We start from the raw sequence: 24,529 nt of genomic DNA on the forward strand, positions 1-24,529 counted from the left end.
CAGATTGAGTTTTGCCAAGTGGCAGTTCTGACTCATCATAATGTAGCGGAGAGGGCGAATGTTCCTGCTGCAAAGAACCTGCACCATGTAGATCCTTGTGTTCATTACAGTTCATGAGTTTCAATCCTAATAAAGCACAGTGTCCTATGAACTCTCGCCAAAGAGCTACATGCAAACTACATGGTATAAGTTAGAATGTTATGTTTCCCCCAGTCCTTCATTATTTTAATGTTGCTATAAAGGGTTTGTTTGGTTAGAAATACATTCTCATTAGTAATGCCAACCACTGTAGTACATTTTAAATGTTTGTGTTTCTCCAGACCAAACACTCTTAAAATAAACTGCCTACTGGTATGGATAACATGAAACTTATACACCTTATAATCCTCATTGTAGTTTTGTAACATTTCCTATATGCTGATTTATAGTCAAACTTGTTTTAATGTGAAAGAGAAATAAAAGAGTAGTTTGATTATTTCCATTTTGACTTGCTAAGCGCTTATTGTTTCCAGAACATTAAACTGAAAATGATTTCCTTACTTTCGGATTGTAGTGCTTAAAAGCTGAACTAAATGATATGCGGCCAAAGGTGGACTCAGTCCGTGAACAAGCTGTGGAGTTGATGACGAATCGTGGACAGCACTGCGCGCAAGTAGTGGAACCCAAGTTGTCAGATGTCAACCGAAGATTTGTACTTATATCCCAAAGAATTAAGAGTTTAAGGGTAAGACAGCTGTGTTCCTCAATTGAAGACGTGTGTTTCTTGGAGAGAGATTCTCAGGACGAATGCTATATGTTGCTAAATTCCCACACTCCCAATACAAGAATAGATGGGTTCAAATTAATGTTTCAGTGTGATATTCCTACCTATTTACCTTGCTGAGACTAATTTAGGGCTTCTGCTGGCAGCTGTATGCAGTTCTAGAATGTTCACCTAAAGATTTAATATCCTAATTGATCCTGTTTAAACTAGATTTACCTGCTAGCTCTATAATGCGCATCACTGACTCCTGCGGCGCAAGACGTGTTACTTTTGCAGGGGCAGCGGGGCTATAAGAGCATTGCTTGAAGAACCAGGACTTTTTTGGTGCGAGGAGGCCGCCTAACCACTTGACCTGCTTCAACGGATTCACCTGCTAGCGCTATAAAGCGCTCTACCAGCTCCCGCAGTGTGGGTCGCATTACTTTTGCATTGGCTGGGGCAGCGAGTTGAAAAGCTGGACTTGGAGTCCTAGGCTCTTTTAGTGTGAGGAGGCTCCCTAACCACCTGCCCTGCTTCAAATGGATTCACCTGCTTGCTCTATAAACTGCACCACTCGCTCCCGCGGTGCTTGTTGTGCGCGGGCTACACCCGGGCCAAGGGCAGCACTCGTCAGCACCAGGAAGAGGCAGGGCAGGGCCATTTCCCTTTTCTCTGCATTTTCACCGTGCAACCATAACATTTGCTCCCCGGTAAGGACTTTATTTTTACTTGGTAGCTGGAGGCGTGTATGTGATTTACCTATAACACCTCCTAACCAGACTGACTTGTTGATAGGTCCTAAAATACCTCCCCAGTCTTTTCGAACTCTGAATATCGAATGGTGGAGGTATCGTAATATCAATCTTTAGGAATCCCTAGCCTGTGGCTGTTAATAAGTGCGATGTGAGGAGGATTATCATTTGTGTCATCTGTTCCTCTATGTAGTGCACACCAGGGACTGGTTTGGGGGATCATAAATTGTACCTCTTCTTGAGCCTGCACAGTACATAACCCATAAGTACTGCAGAGAGGGAAACTAGAGATTGTTGGGGACCCTGCCCTATGGAAGGAACCGATGCCTTATGAATCTCGACAAGATAAAGCCTGTGTTTTATTCTTATCCTCTGGTTTGGGGATTTTAGAAGACGAAAATACAATTGTGGAGGAGGAATTTGCTCAGAATGAGAGGGTTGTCGAAGGCTCCCATCCCACAGTGGGCAAACCAGCAGACAGTGTATGGTTATGCAACACAGCCTCTTCAGTGCCTGTACCGAGGTGGGTATCCTCAACATTACTCATGCACAGATTCAGCCTCTTGATCCGTTGCCGTGTGAGGGAGCCCCAACCGTAAACGACAGTGGGTCCGAGCAAGTGGCTGAGCCCCTACCACCATCATGTAAACAGAAAAACAGAAGGGACTGCCCCAACAGGAGACCATTGGCCGCTGGTCCAAACAAATGATGTTTCTGTTATCAATCCTATTGAGGACAAAACTCATGCTTAGTAAACACAAAGAGATGATGGGCGGAGCGCTGAAATTTTTGAGAACTTTTGAGACAACTTCTTTGCCCCATCAATTCACTCAGCTTCTGGCAGGGCAAAGGGTGGATTGATAATTTTTCTTTTGCTGGAGTTTGGTGGCTGGGTCAAGGAAATTTACTCAGGGGCACCTATCTTAAAAGCTTTAGGAATAACCCTCTCAGGTTCTTTTGTTATATATGTGTTGAATGTTTATAGCTGATGGGTTAATTTATCAAATGATACCCCCCCCATGAGCTTTGTATGACATCATCTGTAACTTACTAGCCCAAACCAAAATGGCACAGTGATTGGTTAATTTGCCTGTACTGGGCTGTAGAATAGACGCAAGGGTAATGTGAGACTCTGGAGTCTTCTGGCTGCTGGATGCTATCTTCTTGCATCCACCTGTCTAGTGTCTTTGCATACTTTGAGTTGGAGGACGCTTCTGTCTCCCCAGGCACTCATGTGGTGGCTTACCCTTCTGGAATTTAAGTCAAACCTCGGCAACACCAGCACCTGTCCGGGGCACCAGGAGTCCTTCTTGATGTCCACAGTGTTGATCCGGCACCGCTCTGAGGTTCGAGGAGATTTCTGAGATCCTGTGGTGGTGTTGTCAGTGGGAGAGACCTATAATATCTGAATTACATATTTAAACAAACGCAATGAGCAGTTTGTGTAATTGCGTTTGACTCTTATACATTGCAGATTGAAGGGGCAAGTTGGTAGGTATAAGAGTTGACTTTCAATGAATGATATATAAATACAGGCGGCTGGGCTCCAGCACTGTAAGAAGTTGGGCATCTTCTCTTTGGCCAAGACACACCTTCTCACTTGATCTGCTTCCCTTCAAGGCATGAAGGAATGCAACCTGTACCAGAACAGAAGACTTATTTCATGAGGTGGGTATTAAAGACTTAAAAACTAAAGAAAGAGTATATGATCCCTCAGAGAGAACGGCACCATTATTGTCAGATTTTTTTTTCGCTGTTTGAGAGTAAATCAAATGCTTGTTTTCACATGATGATATTTGAAGAGTGGTTGATCTGGAATCTGGGGACAAGAGGTTGGTATCAGACTTATATAAAATTCTTGCAAAAAGTGAGACAGAGTAGAAATCACTAGTCCAGTTGTGATAAGAGATAGAGTTGGGCAGTGGTCTTACAGACAAAGAATTGTGGCAAATCTATACCAAAGCACAAGTCACATCTCAAATGCCCACAATTAGAGAAGCCTCAGTTAAATTGGTAAGCTGTTGGTATTCTACACCTAAAATTCTGCATGAACAAGATGCCTAAAACAAGGGCAAATGTTAAAGACGATGTGAGAATAGCAGGGCACCTATTTAGCTATGATGGGACTGTCCAGGACTGCAGGTCTACGAGAAAGGTCTCCCAAATGCACTAGGCATGATGTGTTCCACACAGAGCTACTCAGGTGCCTGATGTACAGAACATTGGGCTTACCTAACAGGCTCATGTTTCAACTATACTGAAAACAGGGCAGACAGGTGCCATTGGCCATGACAGTGGTTAAACGGACCATTACAGCCCTAAGGGGAAAAACTGTGACTACCATAATGCAAGATTGGCTGCACAGGTTATGAAACATATTGGGAATGGACCACATAGCACTCATGTTAACACAAAATGCTCCAAAGTTCAACATGTTGAAGGTCCCATTCCTGGGTTTCTCTCTTTGGAATAGAGAGAACCCACATCCCCCAGATGCCATGCCGAGGATTGTCCCACTTCAGCTTATTCAATAACTGTAAGGGTGGAAAATTGATAGTCCCTGAGGTAGTGATCAGCCACAAAGTAGGGGTTCGAAAATAATACAGGGTTACTTTAGGCAGATGATTTGACACTCTTTTCTTGGTGAATGGAGGATGTAAGTGAAAGGGGGGGGAAACAAATGAGTTACTCGGATCAAATATATGGGGATTTGTTTTTTTCTTAAACTCACCTACAATGCAGCCAGCTTCAGGGTTGTAGACACTGGTGTATCCATCTGTAAAACTTCAAAAAACAGATTTGATTCTTAAAAATGATAGGATTTGGTGGTGGGCAATCCTAAAGGAGAGGATGTCCACTTTAAAAAAAAAAAAGCAGAAAGAAAATGGGAAAATATTGAGGTGTGCTAGTGTGTCTGCGCGCACGCATGTGGTGTGCGTGAGTGTGTCAAACTGCATGCCTGTGTGTGCGTTTCAGAACCGGACAGATTGTCCATTGTTTAAATTACGATGATCCTAACGGTATAGTAAAAGCTACACGCACATTCAATTGCAATTTCATTCCAATCGGATTAAACCACTGTATTCCACACTAAATGTCTTAGACCTATGGTAATAATGTTTATGCATTTCATAAATAGATAAAAAATAAATCTCTGAATCATTTATTATAGAATGCCTGTGTGCATGACCATGGAAAACGACAGTGATCATCGTCTTTCTTCAGTGACTAAATATATAATGTTACTTTTTGCTGGTGTTGACAAATATTTTCCCAAACGGGTTCTATGGCATTTCCTGTACTTGTAGGGTATCCATATTTAAGCAGGCCTGATGGAAAATGCAATGCATGCCATTAGTTTAGCAACAGGGAGTCAGGCAAATTCTTTCGGTTTGTTTATATCCTTGCTAAATTAGTTTCTGCTCTAAATTCACATTTCTTTTTTTTTAGGTTGCAATTCCTTTGAAGGAACTGGAGCAGTTCAACTCCGATATGCAGAAATTGCTTGAACCACTGGAGGCTGAAATTCAGCAGGGGGTGAATCTGAAAGAGGAAGACTTCAATAATGATATGGTAAACTGGCACAGAGTAAATTGAAAAGGGCATGCGTCACAAATAGGAACATGGACACAACAGAATGCCGCAGATTATTTTTACAAACGTTAAAGAGATCAGTATTTGACCTCAAAATAAGGTTTTTGCCACAGCTTTGTACTAATAAAACGATTTTATATTTGAAGCCACTACTTTCCTTCCTGGTTCTCGATTCTCTTTAAATCCTTTTTATTCACACACGTTCATATCTCTATAGACACTGCTTAATTGGTACAATAAATACATAAATAAATAAGTGTCAGGGCCAAAGGTATTTCGCCAGAGGCCACTGCAGCTTGAACCCTGGACCAGCACTGCCAATTACCAGGGCCACTGTTATCCAGCATCCATCACATGCCAGCAAATGTGACAGTATGGATTAGTCCATGTCACCAAAGCTGCACAAATGGACGGCACAATGTATTATTATTTTAATTTTAAACTATATTCATTTTTTAAAGACTGTCCATGTACAGTGCTCGAAAATAGAGAGAACCGGGGTTGGGTGGCTTGCCGTGGAGAGCAATGGCCACTTGATCGAGTGGCTCAGTCGGACCACCCCGGCTTTCCTCCTTTAAATCTGGACAAATATCAGAAACTCGGGTGTGAGTGAGGTCCTCATGCCCCGCTAAGCTCCCAGGTGTAGAACCATCCCTGAAGACCAACAACGGACCTGAAATGGAGGCAGGACAGTGAGGGGCCTGCTAATGATCGACATCCCCGGGCTCAAGTGGCAAAGCCGGGGAACAGCGCGCAGCAAACAGCGGGATGAACTGGCCGTAAGCCCTGCCCAAAACACACAGCCCGACCCAGCGATGATGCGGGCTGCCGGCCGGCCTTGCACAAGAAGTGAAGAGACAGAGAAGAACGGCACCGCAGAAAACCTGTAAGACACCATGGGCTAACGCTTGGGGCCCGTGAAATGCTGGAAGTATGGGGGCACAGAGAAACCCGCAATCATGAGGGCTAGGCCCACGCAAGAATGGTGGCAACTGGAGGGCGAGGCCGGGGCACATGATCCGGGGGTAACACAACAGTGTAAGCAAAAGTACAGCAGCTACCTTGACAGTGTGGAGGCGAGAGGTTAGATGAAGCATCAGCGGCAGCCGCAAGTGAAAGCACGGACATTTTGGAGAGGCCTACGCAGCTTTATAAAGGCCAGGTTGTGTGACTTAACCACAGTGGAGAACAGTGGGAGGACTCATAGAACATACAAACTATACGCTGCAGGGACGGTCTGAGGATCCTCCCCTCCATAGTATCCTCTACTGGGATTTGGACCTGGGGTCTTCCGTTGCGGAATCATCAATGACATTGGGGGAGAGGAACCACCCATTGAAAAGGCTACAAAACAGACAGTGCGGTGAAATACTGGGCGGTGACGCAAGTAGACCACCCAAATTGAAAGGCACCCACTTGCGCTATAACCTGGGACAAAGACCAAGGAACCCATCAATAAACTAGACCCGCCTATCACGCTAACCCCCACGTGCAATCACAGCTGCAAGTATGACGGCGGCAGAGGAGCTCGCACCCTCCCACCCGACGAAACTGGATAAATATGCTCTGCCCAAAGACCAAATGTCCACTCCAGCAGAAACTGAAGCAATTGGGTCACATACGGTAATGTCTCAGACAGGGACCCCAGCACCCATGCTGCAGGACGTAGTGGTTGCTATACAAGGGATAAAAACTGATCTGGTGGGGAAAATCGATGCTCTTACGATGGAGGTATCGCTGTTGAGAGTGGGCCTCCGCAATATGAAGGACCATGTAACGGAGGTAGAAGGAACGACAGCAGAGCTGCTCACTGACACAAAGACTCTACAGAAGCGAGTCAAAAAGTTGACACAGATGGCGAGGGAGCTGGGTGGCAAGCTGGGAGACCAAGAAAGGGGCTCCTGCTGAAATAATATCCACATAATCGGGGTGCCGGAAAGGGCAGAAGGAAGGCAATTGAACCTGTTTGTAGAGGTCCTTATAACTAAATCACTACAGCGCACAGGACTATCAAAAATTTCACAGAGTTCTGGGTGTGCGTCCGAGGCCAGGCGCCCTGCAACGGCCCATAATAGCGAAACTATTTAATTACTGAGATCAGGATGTAGTCCTCCATGCGGCTAGAAACACCCTACCATTGAAATATGAAAACATCCTAATCTCCCTTTACTCCGATTTCACGCAGAAAGTGCTGCAAAAACGACTAAACGTTTTGGAATGTAAAAGACCCAAGGGCGCAGGATATTAAGCACTCTATGTTTTTCCCGGCAACCCATAGAGTGATAGCAGAGGGCGAGATATGGATATTCACAACCCCCGGAGAAGCACATGACTGGTTGGAGGGCTGGAGAATGGCCATAAAGTCAAGACATCTGCATAAGGGCACAGCGGCAGGGAAGGCATCAGAAAGAGACTCGGACACAGGCCTGCTTAATGGACACTGACAGGAAGGGCAACACAATTCAGTGATGCAGGAATGACAACTTTTCGAGAGATTCTACAGGCAATGGGGTTTTCAAACTGTCTGCAGATAAAAATGGACTGGAACAAAACAGTGGCAACAATCTAAGGGCCCACTGGACAAAGATCTCATATACAGATAAGATTTATGTCATTCTATAGAAAGAAGAAATGTAAAATTATGATGTTGCATCTGCCTCAATACATGTTGACATAGCACCTACATGATGTATGTTGGGGAGGTCGGGGGCGAAGGACTCTCTGGCCCAAGGCTCACCCAAGTTGAGATTGTTATTATTGGGTGACAGGCACCCTGCAATTTGGGGGTTGGGTGATTCTTAACCCACAGTGCAGGGCAGCAGGGAGGGGGCGTTCACAGTGTTTATGTGGCCATCAGAGAGATGGCTTCGTTTCCATGTTTTACAAGTTGGTAACCTGGCAGGGAGCTGGAAAGGGACGTGACTTACCAAAGGGACACAAAGGGTGGGTCAGATCTGCTGCATGCACATGGCACCACGGGTACGCCGCGAGTAACCAAACATATACTCATGTCAGACAGAAATTAGGACATAAATAAGCTACAGGCTTCCCTCCACGTAAACAGTGATTAAGGGTCTTGACCTGGAATGTTAACGACCTGCGGACCCCTCCCCATTTGCAACTTCATTACCACCCTCTTAAAGAGGGCTGTAATTTGTGAACATTCATACATGGCTCTGTGGTCGTTATTGGGAAGGGAATGCCCCTTCCTAATAGCAAGTCTCAGTACATTTGTGTTTCCGCATGCAATTTTACGTTGTACATCTGCCCACAAAGCTGCTCCTGTGGGATGGAGGTCAGGGCCGAATTGCCCTACATAAGTTGCAATGCAGTGTTGATGAGGGAGGTCTGGAAATTCCAGATATAAAAAAGTATTACTGGGCAGCACAACTCATAACCATCAATGAGTGGGGGTTTACGGGGAAAGAGGAGCCAGCTTACAGATCTGATCACTACCACATGGGAGAGGGAGGATACCTAACTGCACTCTACCACCGACCTATGAGCGGCACATTTCCTTCACACATAGAGACGACAGTACACGTATGGAGGGAAGCCACCACATTACTAGGTTAGAAAGATAAATTGACCAAACGAACACCGCTATGGCACTCCAACTATTTACGGGAAGTGGGCCAACTAAAGGAATTCCATAAATGGCAAACCATTCGGATAGAATATCTAGGGGACATATGGAGGGGACAAACATTGATAAGTATTGAGAATCTAAAAGTGTACTATCAAATGTCTGATAGTAGTTCCTTTGGTATTTACAAACTTAATCATGCTCTGAAAAAACATATCCCGATGGGGAGCAGTTAGCAGAATATACTCCACTTGAAGATAGATTACTCCTGGACCCCATATTAGAGACAGCTGTCTCTTTGGTGTACAAAAAAAATGAATAACTCCCATGAGCCCTTAATATCTCTTAAAGAAGCCTGGAAAGAACATTAAGAGACATTGGACGATGGACAGAAGTGATACAGAGTCCGAGGGAGGTAGCGATTAGGGCACGATTACAGTTGAGCATACTCCATAGGTCGTATACTTCTAAAGTGCTTCTACACTGGATAGGACGCAGCAATACTGACCAGTGTGCATGGGACTGTAGGGAAGTGGGTCGATTTTTCTATATCGTATGTGCGTGCCCAAAAATACAACTGTTATAGAAAGAAGTGATACAGGTCATGTCCGAGGTAATAGGTCAGGAGATACCATGTGAGGGCAAATGGCACATCACTTGTATGTCTGCCAAAATACTCCAAGATATGGCTCATGACAGCGGACATAGTAGCCGAACATAATATAGTAAGGGAATGTGGTACGAGCCATCCACTGAGCGTTGTGAAATAGAAAGAAGACCTAGACTGGTGTTGCAGTGCAGGGGCAGCCCAAAGAAATGTGACAGAATATGGGGGAAATGGACACAATGTAGAGGATTCTGAATTATTGGTTAGTGAAATGGGTAAAGAAACAATGGGGGAAATATACACTGTATCACATTAAACTTTGATAAGATAAGCATTAATGTTATGATTATATATGATATACAACAAAATACATGGATGTAAAGAAAATAGCAATGCAAATGTCTGGAAATATTTGTTGATTGACGCACCGCCAGGTGCCAGTAACTTACCTAATGAAAAGAGTTTTTTTTAAAAGAGAAAATTGAGAGCACCACCATGTGGTACACTGCCAGATATAAATGCTGGTGTTGAGAAATAAGGGTCGGAGCTGAGCACAGGTCAAGCACCAGCATAAATTAAGCAATGACAGTAGATGATCCAAGGTATAGCGCTCATGTGCAATGAGATATGTGCTGCCTGTGTGCACCCTGTTGCATCTGAGAAAAATGAACTTATATTTTTTAGAGGAATTGCAGACATAGTATGGCAGGGTCTATGGAATGACAGCATAGAAACCCTGACTCCGGATTTCATCATTGTGATAATATCACATAGCCACATGACAAAAAAAAGCTTTCTACTCGAGAAGTTTTAACAGTGTGCTCTTCTGTAAAACAATTGAGAGGGGTTCCCCGTTTCCAAAGTGACAGGCACAGAGATGGCTGAGTACAATGAGCTATGTTGCTGTTAACGATGCATAAACAAATGGTTCCTCTCATGGGAGGTGGCTTCACTTGGCAGTTAGAGATTATCCTGATAGAAATTGGACAGGGCCAGTTCAGCAGAACTGTGGGAAAAGGATGTAAAACAGAGAACACAACGGCTGGCCCTCATAGCTATAACAGGAAATGGAATAAATAATAATGCAGGGTAAAGCCCCTTAAACAATTCCTATACATGAACAATACGAGTAGGAAAATGTAGGCAACAACCATTTTTATGTTGGCTCCTACTGGGGAAATGAAAAATGGGTTTGGCAAATATATTGAATTGTACATGGACCTGTATGTTAATCAGTGTGGAAATGTCCTTGAACAAATTCACTTCAAATTAGTCTCTGCAGCCAAACCACAGACTGTGCACTGAAAGATATCAAAAATACTTAGCACTCTAGGTGCAGTTTGTGTTGATGTTACAGGTGCAGCACATTGCCAGATAAGAGTGTTGAAGCTTAAGAAGGGGATGTTAGTACAGAATTTGCTACAATGCACCTTGGGTTGCCATAGAGCCTTCTTGTCATTAAATGTAATGATGAGACCAGCCAACCCTTTCCTCTTATGAAGGAGCTTTCAGAATCAAAGAATAAGTTCTGAGTAATTGGCGGAACCCCTATAAGTTAGATGGATGCGAGTGTTGAGGCCAGTTAAGTGGAGGAATAGCAGGGGCAGCAGTTTAAAACAGTCTAGAGTTTGAATGTTTGATCGGTCATCAACTCCAAATACAGCAAAAATAGCTTAGTGCCCTCTGAGGAATCAGCTAAAATAGCCTTCATCACCACATGGCAAACTAGTATTTAACAATAGGAATATTAGGTGGCATCAAATAAAATATAGTTCAGTAATAGACACCCAAACAGTCCAAAATGGATCAAGAAGCCATTATAAGAATGGATGGATGTCCAGAGTCTCTAACAAGAACACTCATCCTTTGTTTCTGCCTAGTGCATTAGGTCTCTCAACACATTATGGAAAATGGGCTGAAAATAAACATGTAATGCATCTGAACAACAATTGTAAACAAGCTGAAAATCCATGGGTGAGCTGGCACTGAATGAGTAAAATCGATGTTGAGGTAGACTGTTTACCGCCCTTCTAACTGAATGAGTGAATAATGGCAGATGTCTCACTAGAGGCTGAGAACTTCGTCTTCCTTCCTAGACATCCTAAAAGAGAGTGGCAGCAGTCAGAGTTTTGTCAAGGCCTGAAAACAAGAACAGAAGGAACACGGCTCTCTTCACATCCCCTCTTCAGATCTTAATATATATTCCATTCAAAGGGATCCTGTGTAACTTTCTTGGTCGAAGTCAGTGACTGGCATGTCTTGAGTTGAAGGAAAAATCCAACCACTGGACTCTGTGCTTACCTGAGGAAGTCACGTTCATCTTCCTTCAGTGTCGGTGGGACGTCTCCCATAGCATGTGATCTAGAGAACCAGGGTAGCTTACCACACCATCCTTTTCCACAACCATTGGATTTGTTGTTGTGACATCGGGCCAGGAACTATTTAATTTAGCAACATAACTAGGAAACAATGTTGAAGTGCTGTGAGGATTCCCCTTTCATTCACACAGAGGCCTACTGAGCTCTCAAAGTTTTTCCCCAAGTATGGTCTAAGACAATATGTATTGTTGCTCTAAATCAGACCACTTGGCATGACATGGCTGAACTGGTGTACTTTGTGAGCACCCCCTGTCTCAAGGCCAGACTGCAGCCTGATAAACAATTACCTACATTTTATACAACATCCCATCAAGAACCCACCCTGCCCTAGACACGGAGTGACAATTAGCAAGCCCCTGGCCATCGTCCTTTGTGCCAGAGAGAACTACATCCCCATAAAGGTGTGCACACCCTTTTACCAAACCCTGTATGTAAAAGAATTAGACCAACCTGACCTTTAAGCGACTCTGTGCAGCTGTTGGGGTCATGTTGGCAGTCCATCGGGCGGCCTATCTGGCTTTCGCTATTGACCAAGGGACAAATGGTGCCCTCTTAGGTGTCTCAATAATGGCAGAATGAGAGGATGCGCTCAATTTGAGCCAACAGTTGCCTGTGGGAGCCACTGGCACTCTTTTTGGGGGGCCAGCACTTGTTTATTTTTATCAAACATTTGCTGAGTGAGATAGAGTGAAAACACAAACAGGAAAAAAAGGAATAGAAAGATGCAAAAGCTGCCATGAACAAGGAGAGCAGGGACCTGCAGGCATGAGAGAAAGTGGCAGGCACTGTCTGGCCGCACATTAAAGAGGCCTGAGGTAGATGCAGAACTCTTCAGCTTTGGTCTTCGGGGTGCTGACATTTAATAATGCCAGCCGCAGGCTTCTGAGCAACACTTTGGTCACCGACACTCATTTTCTAAATTAAGCCCTGAGAATGCCCAGAGGTTCTTCCTGAGGTCAGAGGAAGTGGGTACTGAGTGCCCCAACCTCATAGACGGGAAACATCCTTTACCACGCAACCATTACAACGCGGTATGGTTACATCGTGGTTTTAACAACGCCAGTCGTTACACCGACTTGCACTGGAGGGCGCTGTAGGATAAGGAATAGTGTGAATTACTTTCCAACACCTTCCCTACTGTACGTAGACTGGAGTTGGAATAGTAATTCACACTATTCCTATGTCCAGCGCCCTCCAACGCAAGTCGATGTAACGACTTGCGTTGTTAAAACCGCGATGTAACATACCGTGTTGTAATGGTACGCGTTGTTACATCATACATCCTCATAGACATATATGAAGTTTGCTCTGAATGTGGGATGCTGACAAGCAAAACTGAACGCTGTGCCTGGGTTAGCCCAACACCCACAAGTCTGGTGGTGTAGGATGGATATTAGCAGGCCCTCCACAGCCCTGCTTACCTTCATGGTTCCCACAGACTCTGTCACCTTCCCTGCTGGGAGAGGAGAATAACAGTGTGGCAGGATGTTCATTGATACGCTTCCCCCTTGAAAGTGTCAGAATCTGAGATCTCACCCAATACCCAGAGGCACTCGCAGTGATCATGGATCTAAAGAGGGATGTGGTCTTTCCCCGGCAAAAAAAAGGTGAAATCAATCAGATTGTGGCCAACGCATACATATAAATACAAAGAATGATGGTCCTTTGCAGTGTAGCACATTAGGAGAAGCCATAAACCATACACTTTCCATAAAACAGGATTAGGGCCACAAACTCTTCGATTCGGTGAAATACGGAGGGTGCAAGTGCAGGAATCCATTTACGTATAGGCGAACTTCATTTTGTGATTTGGAAAAGATTTTCAAAATAGGTTCATAAATAATGACCTATTGAAATTTGGAAGGGGCATTCAATCCAAATTCGATTTGGTAATCTGTGCATCAATGGTATGTAGTAATTCCAGTTCAAAACCATATATTACTGAGTCCCAAGTTAGCGTTGTAACTGGTTGGGAAAGGGAAGGGGTCCCCTTTAGACCCCTTCTCCATAGGGAGATTGGGTGGCAGCTTCAAGGAAAGTAGGCAGTGATACTTTCACGGAAGTGTTCCAAAGTTGATTTTTTTCAACAAGTTTTTAAAGCAGCCCAAGTGCTTTAAGGAGCTAAGGCTACATCTAAATAGATTTTTTTCCATTTTATAATGCAATCCCAAGTGTGGTTGGCTGCTGTTCTTGGCAGGCCACCATCACTGCGATTATAAACAATCACAGGCGGTCGCTAATTGCAACCTACTTTATGAATACTAATTAGGCAAGTCATTATTCGACTCCTTATTTTGTGAACCCAAAAATGTCCGCCCACAATTTGCAAATACTTTTTGTGCCAGTTTATATATACGTCTGGTCCCTATATCTTTGTGACCAAATAGAATGTGGTTTGGCATCATTCTTACTGCTTGAAGTCACTCATCTACTTCACGGAAAAAGTTTTATTTTTACCTCACACATTTATTTCCGATTTTGTGTACTTTCCATCATCAAGTATATAGTTGTATGCTATAGTAAGAGGGTGTTAAATGTCTTCTCGGCTTAACAAGGCTTACTCCTCAACACTCTCAGAACAGACATGTGTCTGGGTCATAGGGGCAAGCAATGTATGTAGCTTCATGTGGCAGCATAGTAACTCCTCACAAACACAATGTAATGCACATTCTTATCGGTTGACTCTGGGAAGGGACGACATTTCTTGTTGTTTAACATAGTTTATATTTGGCAGGAACTGAAATTGTGTTTTTTTTGTTGACAGAAGGATGATACTGAAGGCTCGGTGAAAGAACTGCTGCAAAGAGGCGATAACCTCCAACAGAGACTCACAGACGAGAAGAAACGTGAAGAAATAAAGACAAAGCAACAGCTGTTGAAATCCAAGCATAATGCTCTCATGGTAAGTCGCTCCAGCTATAAAACCGCGTTTAAAATTCCCTTTTTTTAGTTTTCCATGGAGAACTAATGAGTGGCCTTTTTAATGCATATCGGTCTCACACATTCAACCTCGTGGACTTGGTAAATCGAAAATATATTTAGGACAAGAACTAGTTTTGCAGACATATCAGATGAATCGAAACAGTGGCACACGTTTGAGTGCCGAAATAATCGTGCTTACAAATTAAAGCATTTATGAAAACATTCTGTGCAGTGCTGATTATAAATTTGCATATCCCTAATCAGTTTGAATTGGCTCGGTGCCTCTGGCTGTTTTTGAGACTGCCTTCCCTCCATTCATTGATTGAACTTAATGATTTCTTTCACAAATGTTAGTTGCTCCCATGTACCTGCCTTGTTGCTTTGAAGAATGCCAGTTAATGAAGCTGCCTGTATAGATTTATTCTCCTGAACCAAATTATCTTTATTCTCTTGCAAAACTGTTATGGGTCAGAGTTGCATTCGGCAAGAACCCGCACGCTTTGATGTTCAGTTTTATTACACTATCTTTGGTTGGATGTTTCAATCTTGGCATCAGAATCACGAGTCTGCCTTATATGTTGCACTTCATGTATGTATATTAGACTGCATTGAATTTGTAAAAATGGTACAAACCTGCAATATTGATGTTCCGCCTTAACTAATGGACTTTTTTCAAAGTGTGACTCAAACAAAACCAGGGGGTCTGATGGTAAGTGATTGAAAACTCTTTAGCATAAATGCAATAGTAATTAAGCTATGAATGTATGTGGGTATGTTTCAATGTGTACAAAATGTTTTTGAAAGTTAAAAAGGACGTAACCTGTACCTTAGCCCTGTGTCATGATAGATGCTGGTCTATGCGGTTTACATTCTAAGTTCTAAGGAGGTAATTGAATTCAACAAAATAGCCACTTGCTATGACTAGTGTTGTGGTGGTAAATATAGTAATAATGACGATATTACTGCTACTACTGTTTCAACTATTAATTGTCCATCGTAAGGATATTGTGAATTACTAAGAAGTCCCCTGATTGAATGGCTGAAGGCAGAGATTCTCCCTTGTGGCAAGCAATAGTTAAAAAAATTATGGTAAAGGATATTTTATTAATAAATAAATGGGTGCACCATCATGTTCCCTTCCTCCTCCGCGCAGCAGGATGTGGGCAGTGAGCCTGGACTCCTGTCACTTCCTGAGCCCTGGTCCTCTGCCCCAGTCAGCCCTGCCTAGCTGACTGTGCTGCAAGGCATAGCTTACTCCTCGCCCTGGAGTCAATGTATCCTGTCTCCCTTTCACCCAGACAGTTTTTCACAGGGCTGACTAGCAGTAGAAAAGACATTTTGAATTGTTTATTTCTGTCGTTTTGAACCCTCGGATTTTCTACCGACCACTCTCATATTAATGCAAACATTTTTTAACCTTTTCAACCTCACCCAGCACCTTTTGTAACAAACATATCTATAGAACTATTGAACGGATTTACACAAAGCCAACAAGGGAACCTATACTGAGCAAAACACCAACATGACGCATTTGGTGCAATTCTGTTAAGCAGTTTTTGTGCAGTGGAGAACACATGTTTGTGGAATTCTCAATGGGAAACGATACGTTTGCATATATTTACCCTACCCATATCTATAACCACACACTCTGAACTGAAGAGACATAGCTGAATGGACCATTGTTAAATTTTGTGCAAAATGTGATAATATTGTGAACATACTAACATTCATATTGGGTAACCATCTCAGACATAACAATTAAACATCTTTGGAGAAAAGAAAAAAAAAAAGTTTAGTGTTAGGGATGTGTTATGATATGCTAATCTTATCCATTCTCGCCATAGGATTTAAGAACACAAAGAAGAAAAAAAGCTTTAGAAGTTTCCCACCAATGGTATCAGTATAAGAGACAATCTGATGATCTCTTGAAATGTTTGGATGACATTGAGAAAAAAATTGCTAGTCTTCCAGATCCCAAAGACGAACAGAAATTAAAGGTAGCTTCTTATTTATGAAGAATACTACATTTGTCAGAATGTGCCTACTTTGAATGATTGAAATACGTTTATTGCATGTGTGCTTCCGTAATTAATATAATGAACTTTTATTCTTGAAATGTTGAATAAAGAAATATAATGTTTTTCCCTTAATCAAATTGGACTAATACACAGTGTAGAGTTTTGAAAGCCAGTAAGTCTATACCTTCAATTAATTTAATCCTCTCCAAAAGTAAACTGATTTCTAAAGTTTGATGCAATAATTAATTGCAGTGTAGTTCATATGCTTTATAATGCATACCATGTTTACAGACCAGCACTTCGTACAAACATTATGTAATTGACCACATGTATGTTTTAAATATGGTGACAGAAAGCAACATCTCTTTTTAAAAAGGGCAATTCTTAACATTTGCTTGGGGACAGGAATTTCACACTTTTTGGATGGGAAAAGTCATTTGATTGTGTTTTTGTTTTAAGGGTATGAACGTAAGCCACAAGCAATAGCGTGACACCAATTGATCCTAATCTGAATGGGACTAGGCTTCTTAGGTATATGTGGCAATATATATGTCCTGGCCTGTATGTAAATGGTGTTAGTGCACTCCAGTAACTTGGAATATTCTGATTAGGTGATATTAAGTGAGCCTGCTATGTATACATTGCACTTCAAGGTTTTAAACATAGATATTGGTTTCAATATATAGGTATTGTATAATATAAAAAAAACTTTAGAGAGCTCCAAACACCATTCAGCTCATTTACATATAGAAGACTTAAGCAATATGGTACGATCAAAATTGCTCAAACTACTCCATAAGTTACCGTATTTCTGTTTTTATAAAACTTCCAAAAATAAAGGAAGAAAATCAAAATGTATTCATACCAAGTTCTGTTTCAGGGTAAAGTGTATTGCATAAAAAATTAATTACAAAACAATAACGTCTACCTTCGCAAAGGACACTTAGAGTAATGGATAATGCCTTAACTTTAGCACAGTTGATGGCCAAGAGCTGCAAATGCCCACACTCACTTTGCATGTACTTGAATTGCCCAGGTCACTTATGTGCTTCTAGGCAGGGACAGGGAGAAGGCCTCTTATAACTACCACTATCTGTGAATCCTCAATCTGCAAATTCAAAACGTCAGACAACTATCTGTTGAAAATCTAGATGTATATAAAAAAATGATTAAAAGTAGATACCAGAAGAGAGTGGTTTATTGTCTTATGAACAGAATCACAGGAAGAAGCCCTTCTCTAGCCCATTTAAAAAAAGCAGAGGTTAATAGCGCAAATATCTCCTTTACATTCTATTACCCAGCAGAACAAACTGACATACAAATAATCAGATCATCGAACGTTGGAGTCTATGACCACTCTAGAATCAATGCCGCATCAATCACTAACTCGTGCTTCTTGCCTCATTTTCCGCACATGTGTAGTGGAGAAATTAAACAAAACTTTAATCCACAGCGTTTTAATTGAATTAGTTCAAGCACAAAACAGAAAGGCCCAGATTCATAAAAGATCTGTGAGGGCGCAAACTACTACAATACCACCCTAAGTCTAGCAAGAGTATTAACTTACCTGTGCAACAGTTGTTTTACACTTGAAATGTGCCCTTTTACTAGCACATATAGGGCTTTGCTCTGCTTTGCATCCCTTTGCATTAACAGGCTTACAGGGATTTAACTCGGGTGGATCAGAGTAAATGCCCATATTTTTTGGCATGAAGCCCAATCTACTAAGATAGTTAGACTATGCTTTGAATTAAAAAAAAAAAAGTGCCTCCTTGATGAAGGTATTGAAAGGTGGAATTATTTATTTTCTCCTAACAATCCACATATGTAAGTGTGCCGCAGTGCATAGCACTCATCCACTGAGTGGGATTCTTTAAAGCTTGCTTCCAGTACAAATCCCATGTAAAACAGTGCATACTGAGACTGCACCTTGGTCCAAAACTATGCACTGTGCAAGGCAGCCTTTTTAGTGCACCAGTACAGTCAGTGGTTGACAGCAGCTGCAAACTATTTTTAGCATAAATGGCTCTCCACTATTTTCTTCCCCTTGCATAATGTGCTGTATTGCATCATAAAGGTCTAAGTCAATTAGTAACCCTGCATGGCTATAATTGGAATATAAGGATACATTAACCTTTATTTTACTCATTTAGCCTACTGGTATATTGTTTTGCTTGCTATCTCTGTATCTATATGTAGGAAGCAATATTTTTTTCAAATTCCTAATTAATACTATTAATATGGGTAAAGCACTTGCTGCATAAAATACTTTTGTAGGCCGCTTTCCACCATACCTCAGCACTTGGAAGTGAATTAACTTTCCGATTTATCAAAATGAACTTGAATGTAACTACCATACAAAGTAAAAATTAGGTCACAACCACCAAATAAGGATTTGTGATGTACATTTATAGCTATAGTTTAAATACCTTCTTAAGATAAACAAACCTGCCCCACCACATACACTATATGAATTATATTGTTTTGAGATGGGTTGAGCTGTTTGGCTTTTAGTGAACATTTTAGTTGAAAAAAGGTATATTTTCCATGTTATCTGTTTCTGGATAGTTGTAGCTCAGGAGGATTTTTGCATCTGAGTCATTTGTTGAAATTGGTAATCCCTTGGTAATCCATTGTCATTTCTAAATGTTGTTGCACCCTTATCTTGGATGATCTAGCATAAGTGTTTTTTGTACACAGAAGTGCAAATTGTATATTGAGGACATTAGGGATATCTCAGACACCATTCTTTTTATGGATTGGATTAAAATGTAACGAATCCTAAACATTGTAAGACATTATTCTTTGGTGACTTTATGGGACATCAGATTTCAAGTTAAGTTTCAGAAACCTTAACATTTGTATACACTATGCTTCGATTTTAAATGGCTTGGTTTCCTCAAATATTGAAGGCCATACATTACTGGTATTGAAAAGCACATCACATTTTTTACCAAACTGGGGTGCAGTATATGGGAGTTTGATCTTACCCGCTATTCACAAATGTGAGACCAAAGGCGCTGGCTCATCAAGCATGTCAATCAGATTTCAGAGTTTGTTACTCAGTCAAGTTTATTGTTATTAGTTCAGTTTTTGTATCTTTGGGTAGATAACACAATACCAAAAAATTATGAATCATATATTTAATAATTGGACGTTTCTTAGAGTTATTTCTGAAAACATATTTTTAATCCTCAGCATACATGGATTGCTTTAACAAGAGCAATAGCTGTCCCATTGTTTAAATTATCTAAAAGACTGAGAAGGGTTTTCAAAATATATAACAAATAAGCTTTTGGACATAAGACATTTTTTTTTATTTCCAATACAATATACTTTTTCACACCTGGAGTTGGTTAGGTATCTGATTTAAAGTTTGGTAGTGTTATCACAAACATGATGGATACATATTGGAGTGCATTTGCACATAATGCACTTAAATAAGGTAGACAGCATATCCATTATGTTTGTGACTGAGCATCCATCTGCTAAACTCTATTTAAGGCTGTAATTATTGCTATAACCAGAATAAATGAATCCGTATATTTTTTGAAAAAAGGTTTTCTCAAATAGCTTCTTACTCAAAGTCCTCCAGTAGAAACCCAATTTCACCTTGTCAAATACCTTTTTGGGGATTAGAACAGTTATAACTAACTAGGCATCCAATCTCCTTCAGTAGGATCTAGGCAAAACTAGAAGCCCCTCTGTGGATCACTGTCCTAGATGCCAACCCCCCACTGTGGTGTAATATATACAGTGGAGGAATGGCTTCGGTCCTCTTTGGACACCCTATTACCGGTCTCCATCGAAAAGCACCATAGAATCCTTCCTCCTGCTCCTTGTTACAATGTCTCCTTATATGAAGAAAAAAAAGCATGCAAACATCTAAAGAGGGTGTGGTGCAAATCATATGACAAGAAAGAGAAGATAATCTACAAAAATGCATTAAAATCCTACCAAAAAAACATGTTGCAAGGTTAAAGCCGTATTCTATTACCTCAATTCAGTACTGCCCTTAGACTCTTTTTCATGTTGTGAAGACCCTTTCTGACCCAACTAATATGACATTTGTCACCCCCTTTCTCAAACACAATGCAAGGAAGTAGCTGAATTTATTATTAAAAAAAGTGGCAGATATCCAGGCGACCTTTTCCAGCACTGATGACGCCAGTGTTTGAACTAGTCCCCCAAGATAAACAGTGTGATGCATAAGTTCCAGCCTTTGGATATTACATCGCTTAGGACAATCTTGGTGTCCATTAAATCTGTATCCCCATTGGATCCCTGTCCCCCAGATGTATTTGATAAACTCCCCCACTCTGTTACAGAGCAGAATCGATCTTTGTCTGAAGGGGTGGTCCCGAAAATCTGGAAAACAACTTTGATCCCCCTCTACTAAAAAAAAATCTAACTTAGAACCCCTCACATGGTCACATTATAGACTCATATCGGTGCTCCTGACTCTTACCAATATGTTAGAGAAATACGTAAATCAATAGCAGACTAGGCACACAGAATTCAATGACTTACTTTATCCCTCACAGTCCAGATTCCGCACAGGACATAACACAGAATCGGCGCTTCCCGGTGTTAGAGTTTTGAAAGCACCAGTTAGATGAAGGCTGGGCTGCTGCACTGATCTTGTTAGATCTCAGTGCAACATTTGATAGTGTTAACCACTATTTGCTCAAACAAATCTAGAAGGTATGGGAATTCAGAATACTGTCTTGTCTTGATTAAACAATTTTCTGCATGATTGCACCTTCCAGGTACATACTAACCAACATAGATCAACATCACATTGTTTAACCTCTGGTGTGCCTTAAGGGTCCACCCTGAGTCCTCTGCTAATCAACCTTTGTGTTAGGCCATTGGCAGAAATTGTAGAGAATTGCGGCCTTACACTCTTCTTGCATGCAGATGATACATAAATTGTGATATTTCTATTATCAAAGGATAACCACAACACAATGCCTTTGCACTTGTGTCTTACCCAAGTTTCATTTCAGATGAATGTCTACAGTTGAATGAAGGCAAGATGGAGGTTTTGCTGGTAGGTAACCACTCCACTGCTTGGGTTCCCACCTGTAGGCTGCGATCATGGGCACACCCCCTAGCCAAGCAGCTGTTGTAATGAACCTGGTTGTTTTGTTGGATGACAAACTTACCATGAGCCAGCAGATTAGCAGACAATTTCTTTGGCATATTGAAGTGGCTCTGAAAGATCATGTACTGCCTTCCCACTTCTCCCCAGAGAACCATAGTCCTGGCTTTAGTTATCTCTAGGCTGGACTTTGGAAATATCTTGTATGTGGGAGTTGCAAAATATCTACTGAAGCGCATTCAGATAATCCAAAATGCTGCGGCACGCCTCTTATTATGTCCCCCCAAGTTTTCCTCAACAGCCGGTTTGCTAACATTTTTTAATGACTACCCATAGAGCAATGCGTGCAGTTAAAAGCACTGTGTAATATGCAGAAATGCCTTGCAAACAAAGGACCTCACTATCTGAGGTCATTGGTGGCTCAGTACTCACCCACACATTCTCTATGCTCCAGTCAACTGAGACTGGCTGTAGGTTCTAGAATCAGGAAATCCCACCAAGACTTTGCCACAATCTGCCTACAACATTGAAAGAAAGTGATTCTTTCTCAGTGTTCCGGAAACTCTTAAAAACCTGGCAGGTTCTTTCCTCCAACTCCTCTTAAAGATTGTGCTGCTTTTAGTGATTACAACCTGGAGTGACCACTTTACCGTGCAAGCTTTGCACTGGGGAACCTTTTTTAGATAGGCATGCACTTTACAAAACACAAATAATATTATTATTATTAATAATAATAATAATAATAAGAAGAAGAAGATGAAGAAGAAGAATGGGGCACCATTGATGAAGATAATTTTAGTGGGTGGCAACTTTGTTGAGGTGACTAGGCCACTTTTGATAATAAACCATGCTATTCCAGGTACCAAAAAAAAGCAAATGACCTTTTTCACTTAATTAGTCCAGTGAGTCGATGATGACTCCGGGTGATCATGCAGGTGTACTGAAGGCCCTATCTTCTATTTCGGTTGGCACACTTCTAAATACTGTGTTTATTGCTGTTAAGATTGTGCTATTGACCTTCTAGCTGTTTGTTCATGTCCTCTTTTTCGTTCAGATTTTCATAGCATCACAGTCTCTTCCAGGGAATTGGTTATTTGCATTAGGAGCCCAATATATGAGATCTGCGGTATAGCCATATGCACTTTGAGTGAAATTGCGGGCTTTATTTGATCAAGAATACAATATTTTCCTTTCCTGGCTGTCCATGGTGTAGCTAATAGGTTTCCACCAACACCCCAGTTCAGAGGCATATATTTTCTTCCTATACTGCTTCCTCATTGGCCAACTTTTGCATCCATGTAGAGTCACAGGGAATAGCATAGCTTGTCCATTTCTGACCTTGGTTTTTATGGATATGTGAATGAATTTGAAAATCGTTACTAAGTCTTCTCTTGGAGAATGCCTTAACTGCTGGAACCTTTATTACTGATTGTCGATCAAGAATACAGAAGCTGTACATCACGTCTAGATCCTCTCCATCTCTCTTTTTTTTTTTTAACTCAAACGTTACCCAGTTGCCATATGATGCACAATGAGCAAAAAAACAAAACGTGATGGGTGGACTGCTATATCAGCCACTGACAATTATTCTAGTCCATCGTTCCCTTTTCTCCCCAAGCTACATCAGACTGTAGCCAGCCATATCCAAATCAGCCTTGGTCCATTCCCCAACCCAAACTACCAGGTCTGGGTCCTTGAACCGGAACACAAGCTAATGCATAGCAACTTATCCTAGAGCTAATTCAGATGAAAGAGGTTCTTCCAGGGCTACATCTTCTGTTTTTGAGGACATCTACAGGATTCATAAATTCTTTCCAAAGTGTCGTAAATTGGTCATACCCTTCATCTGCCTACCTACAAAAGGGGAATTCATGGATCTCCAGTGTTGTGTGATGTCTTATTTGGCTAGTATGAAACCTGAGTGAACCAGGGTTTTTGTATATAAATTGACATCTATATCTTTGAGTATGTACAGGAGGTTTAGTTTCAGGTCAATTGGAATTGGCCAGGTTAGGACTGTTTTCAACTTCACTTAGACCTCCTTTTAGAATTCTTGAAGAGTCAGACACTTCTATTGGGAATAAATGTACCACATTTAGTCACATTAGGAAAGAATATTATCCCATTTTGAAAAATCTGTCTGTGGAATTGTATTCTCTGTGTAGGTGCCTGAATTGGATCGATCAAGAGTAGGTTGAGATTGCATCTGCCTGGAATGATGTAAGGATGTCCCAACATACCTCATCTGTCTAATCTTCCACTTCTACCCATGCCTCTTGTATTGCAACAAAGGTCTGGGAGTTTTGATCAAAAGAGATTTGGCTATACAGGATATTTTCTAGTCTTTCATCTCACCCATCATGATTATAGCTATGCAGGGATTACATTTCTCAATGCCCCCCATTTATTTTAAATAGGGCATATGGTCATGGCACAATTTGAGGTATCTGAAAAGTTGTTTTATGTGAAGAGCAACGTTACTCTGTTGGTCTGCAAAGGTGAGAGTACCCGTTGGACAGAGCACATTTCTCAGCTGTGAAATCATATTCTGTGGAACTCATGAGCAGAGACTACCTGAGGTAATCTATTTCCCACCCAAAGCAAGTTTCCCTTATTAGTGTACTTCCCCTTTGGCTTGGTCGTAGGGAATCCTTCCAAATATTGACCACCACTTTAGTGTCATTGGGATGCTCAGTGGAAGTCTGCTGTCAAATAGATAGTGTTGGCATGAGATGTCATCCCAGTAACACTCACTCTGTACGTTATGCAGGTCATCTGTGCGACTGGGGCAGAGTAGGTATGATGCATGATAATATGGGACAAGGT

At 41.6% G+C, this 24,529-nt stretch overlaps 1 protein-coding gene across 14 annotated transcripts in view; it reads left to right on the plus strand.

The window, feature by feature from the left end:
• Positions 1 to 24,529, plus strand: part of DMD (dystrophin) — a 7,596,173-nt gene that overhangs the window by 3,445,231 nt on the left and 4,126,413 nt on the right. For all 14 annotated transcript variants that reach the window (XM_085622447.1, XM_085622454.1, XM_085622449.1 and 11 more), the window contains 4 exons: positions 554 to 724; positions 4,945 to 5,067; positions 14,424 to 14,561; positions 16,426 to 16,578. In XM_085622447.1, coding sequence (XP_085478573.1) covers positions 554 to 724; positions 4,945 to 5,067; positions 14,424 to 14,561; positions 16,426 to 16,578 — 585 coding nt within the window. The remainder of the gene's footprint in view (positions 1 to 553; positions 725 to 4,944; positions 5,068 to 14,423; positions 14,562 to 16,425; positions 16,579 to 24,529) is intronic.

Source organism: Triturus cristatus, chromosome 8, assembly GCF_964204655.1.
Source record: "Triturus cristatus chromosome 8, aTriCri1.1, whole genome shotgun sequence".
Classification (NCBI taxonomy): domain Eukaryota; kingdom Metazoa; phylum Chordata; class Amphibia; order Caudata; family Salamandridae; genus Triturus; species Triturus cristatus.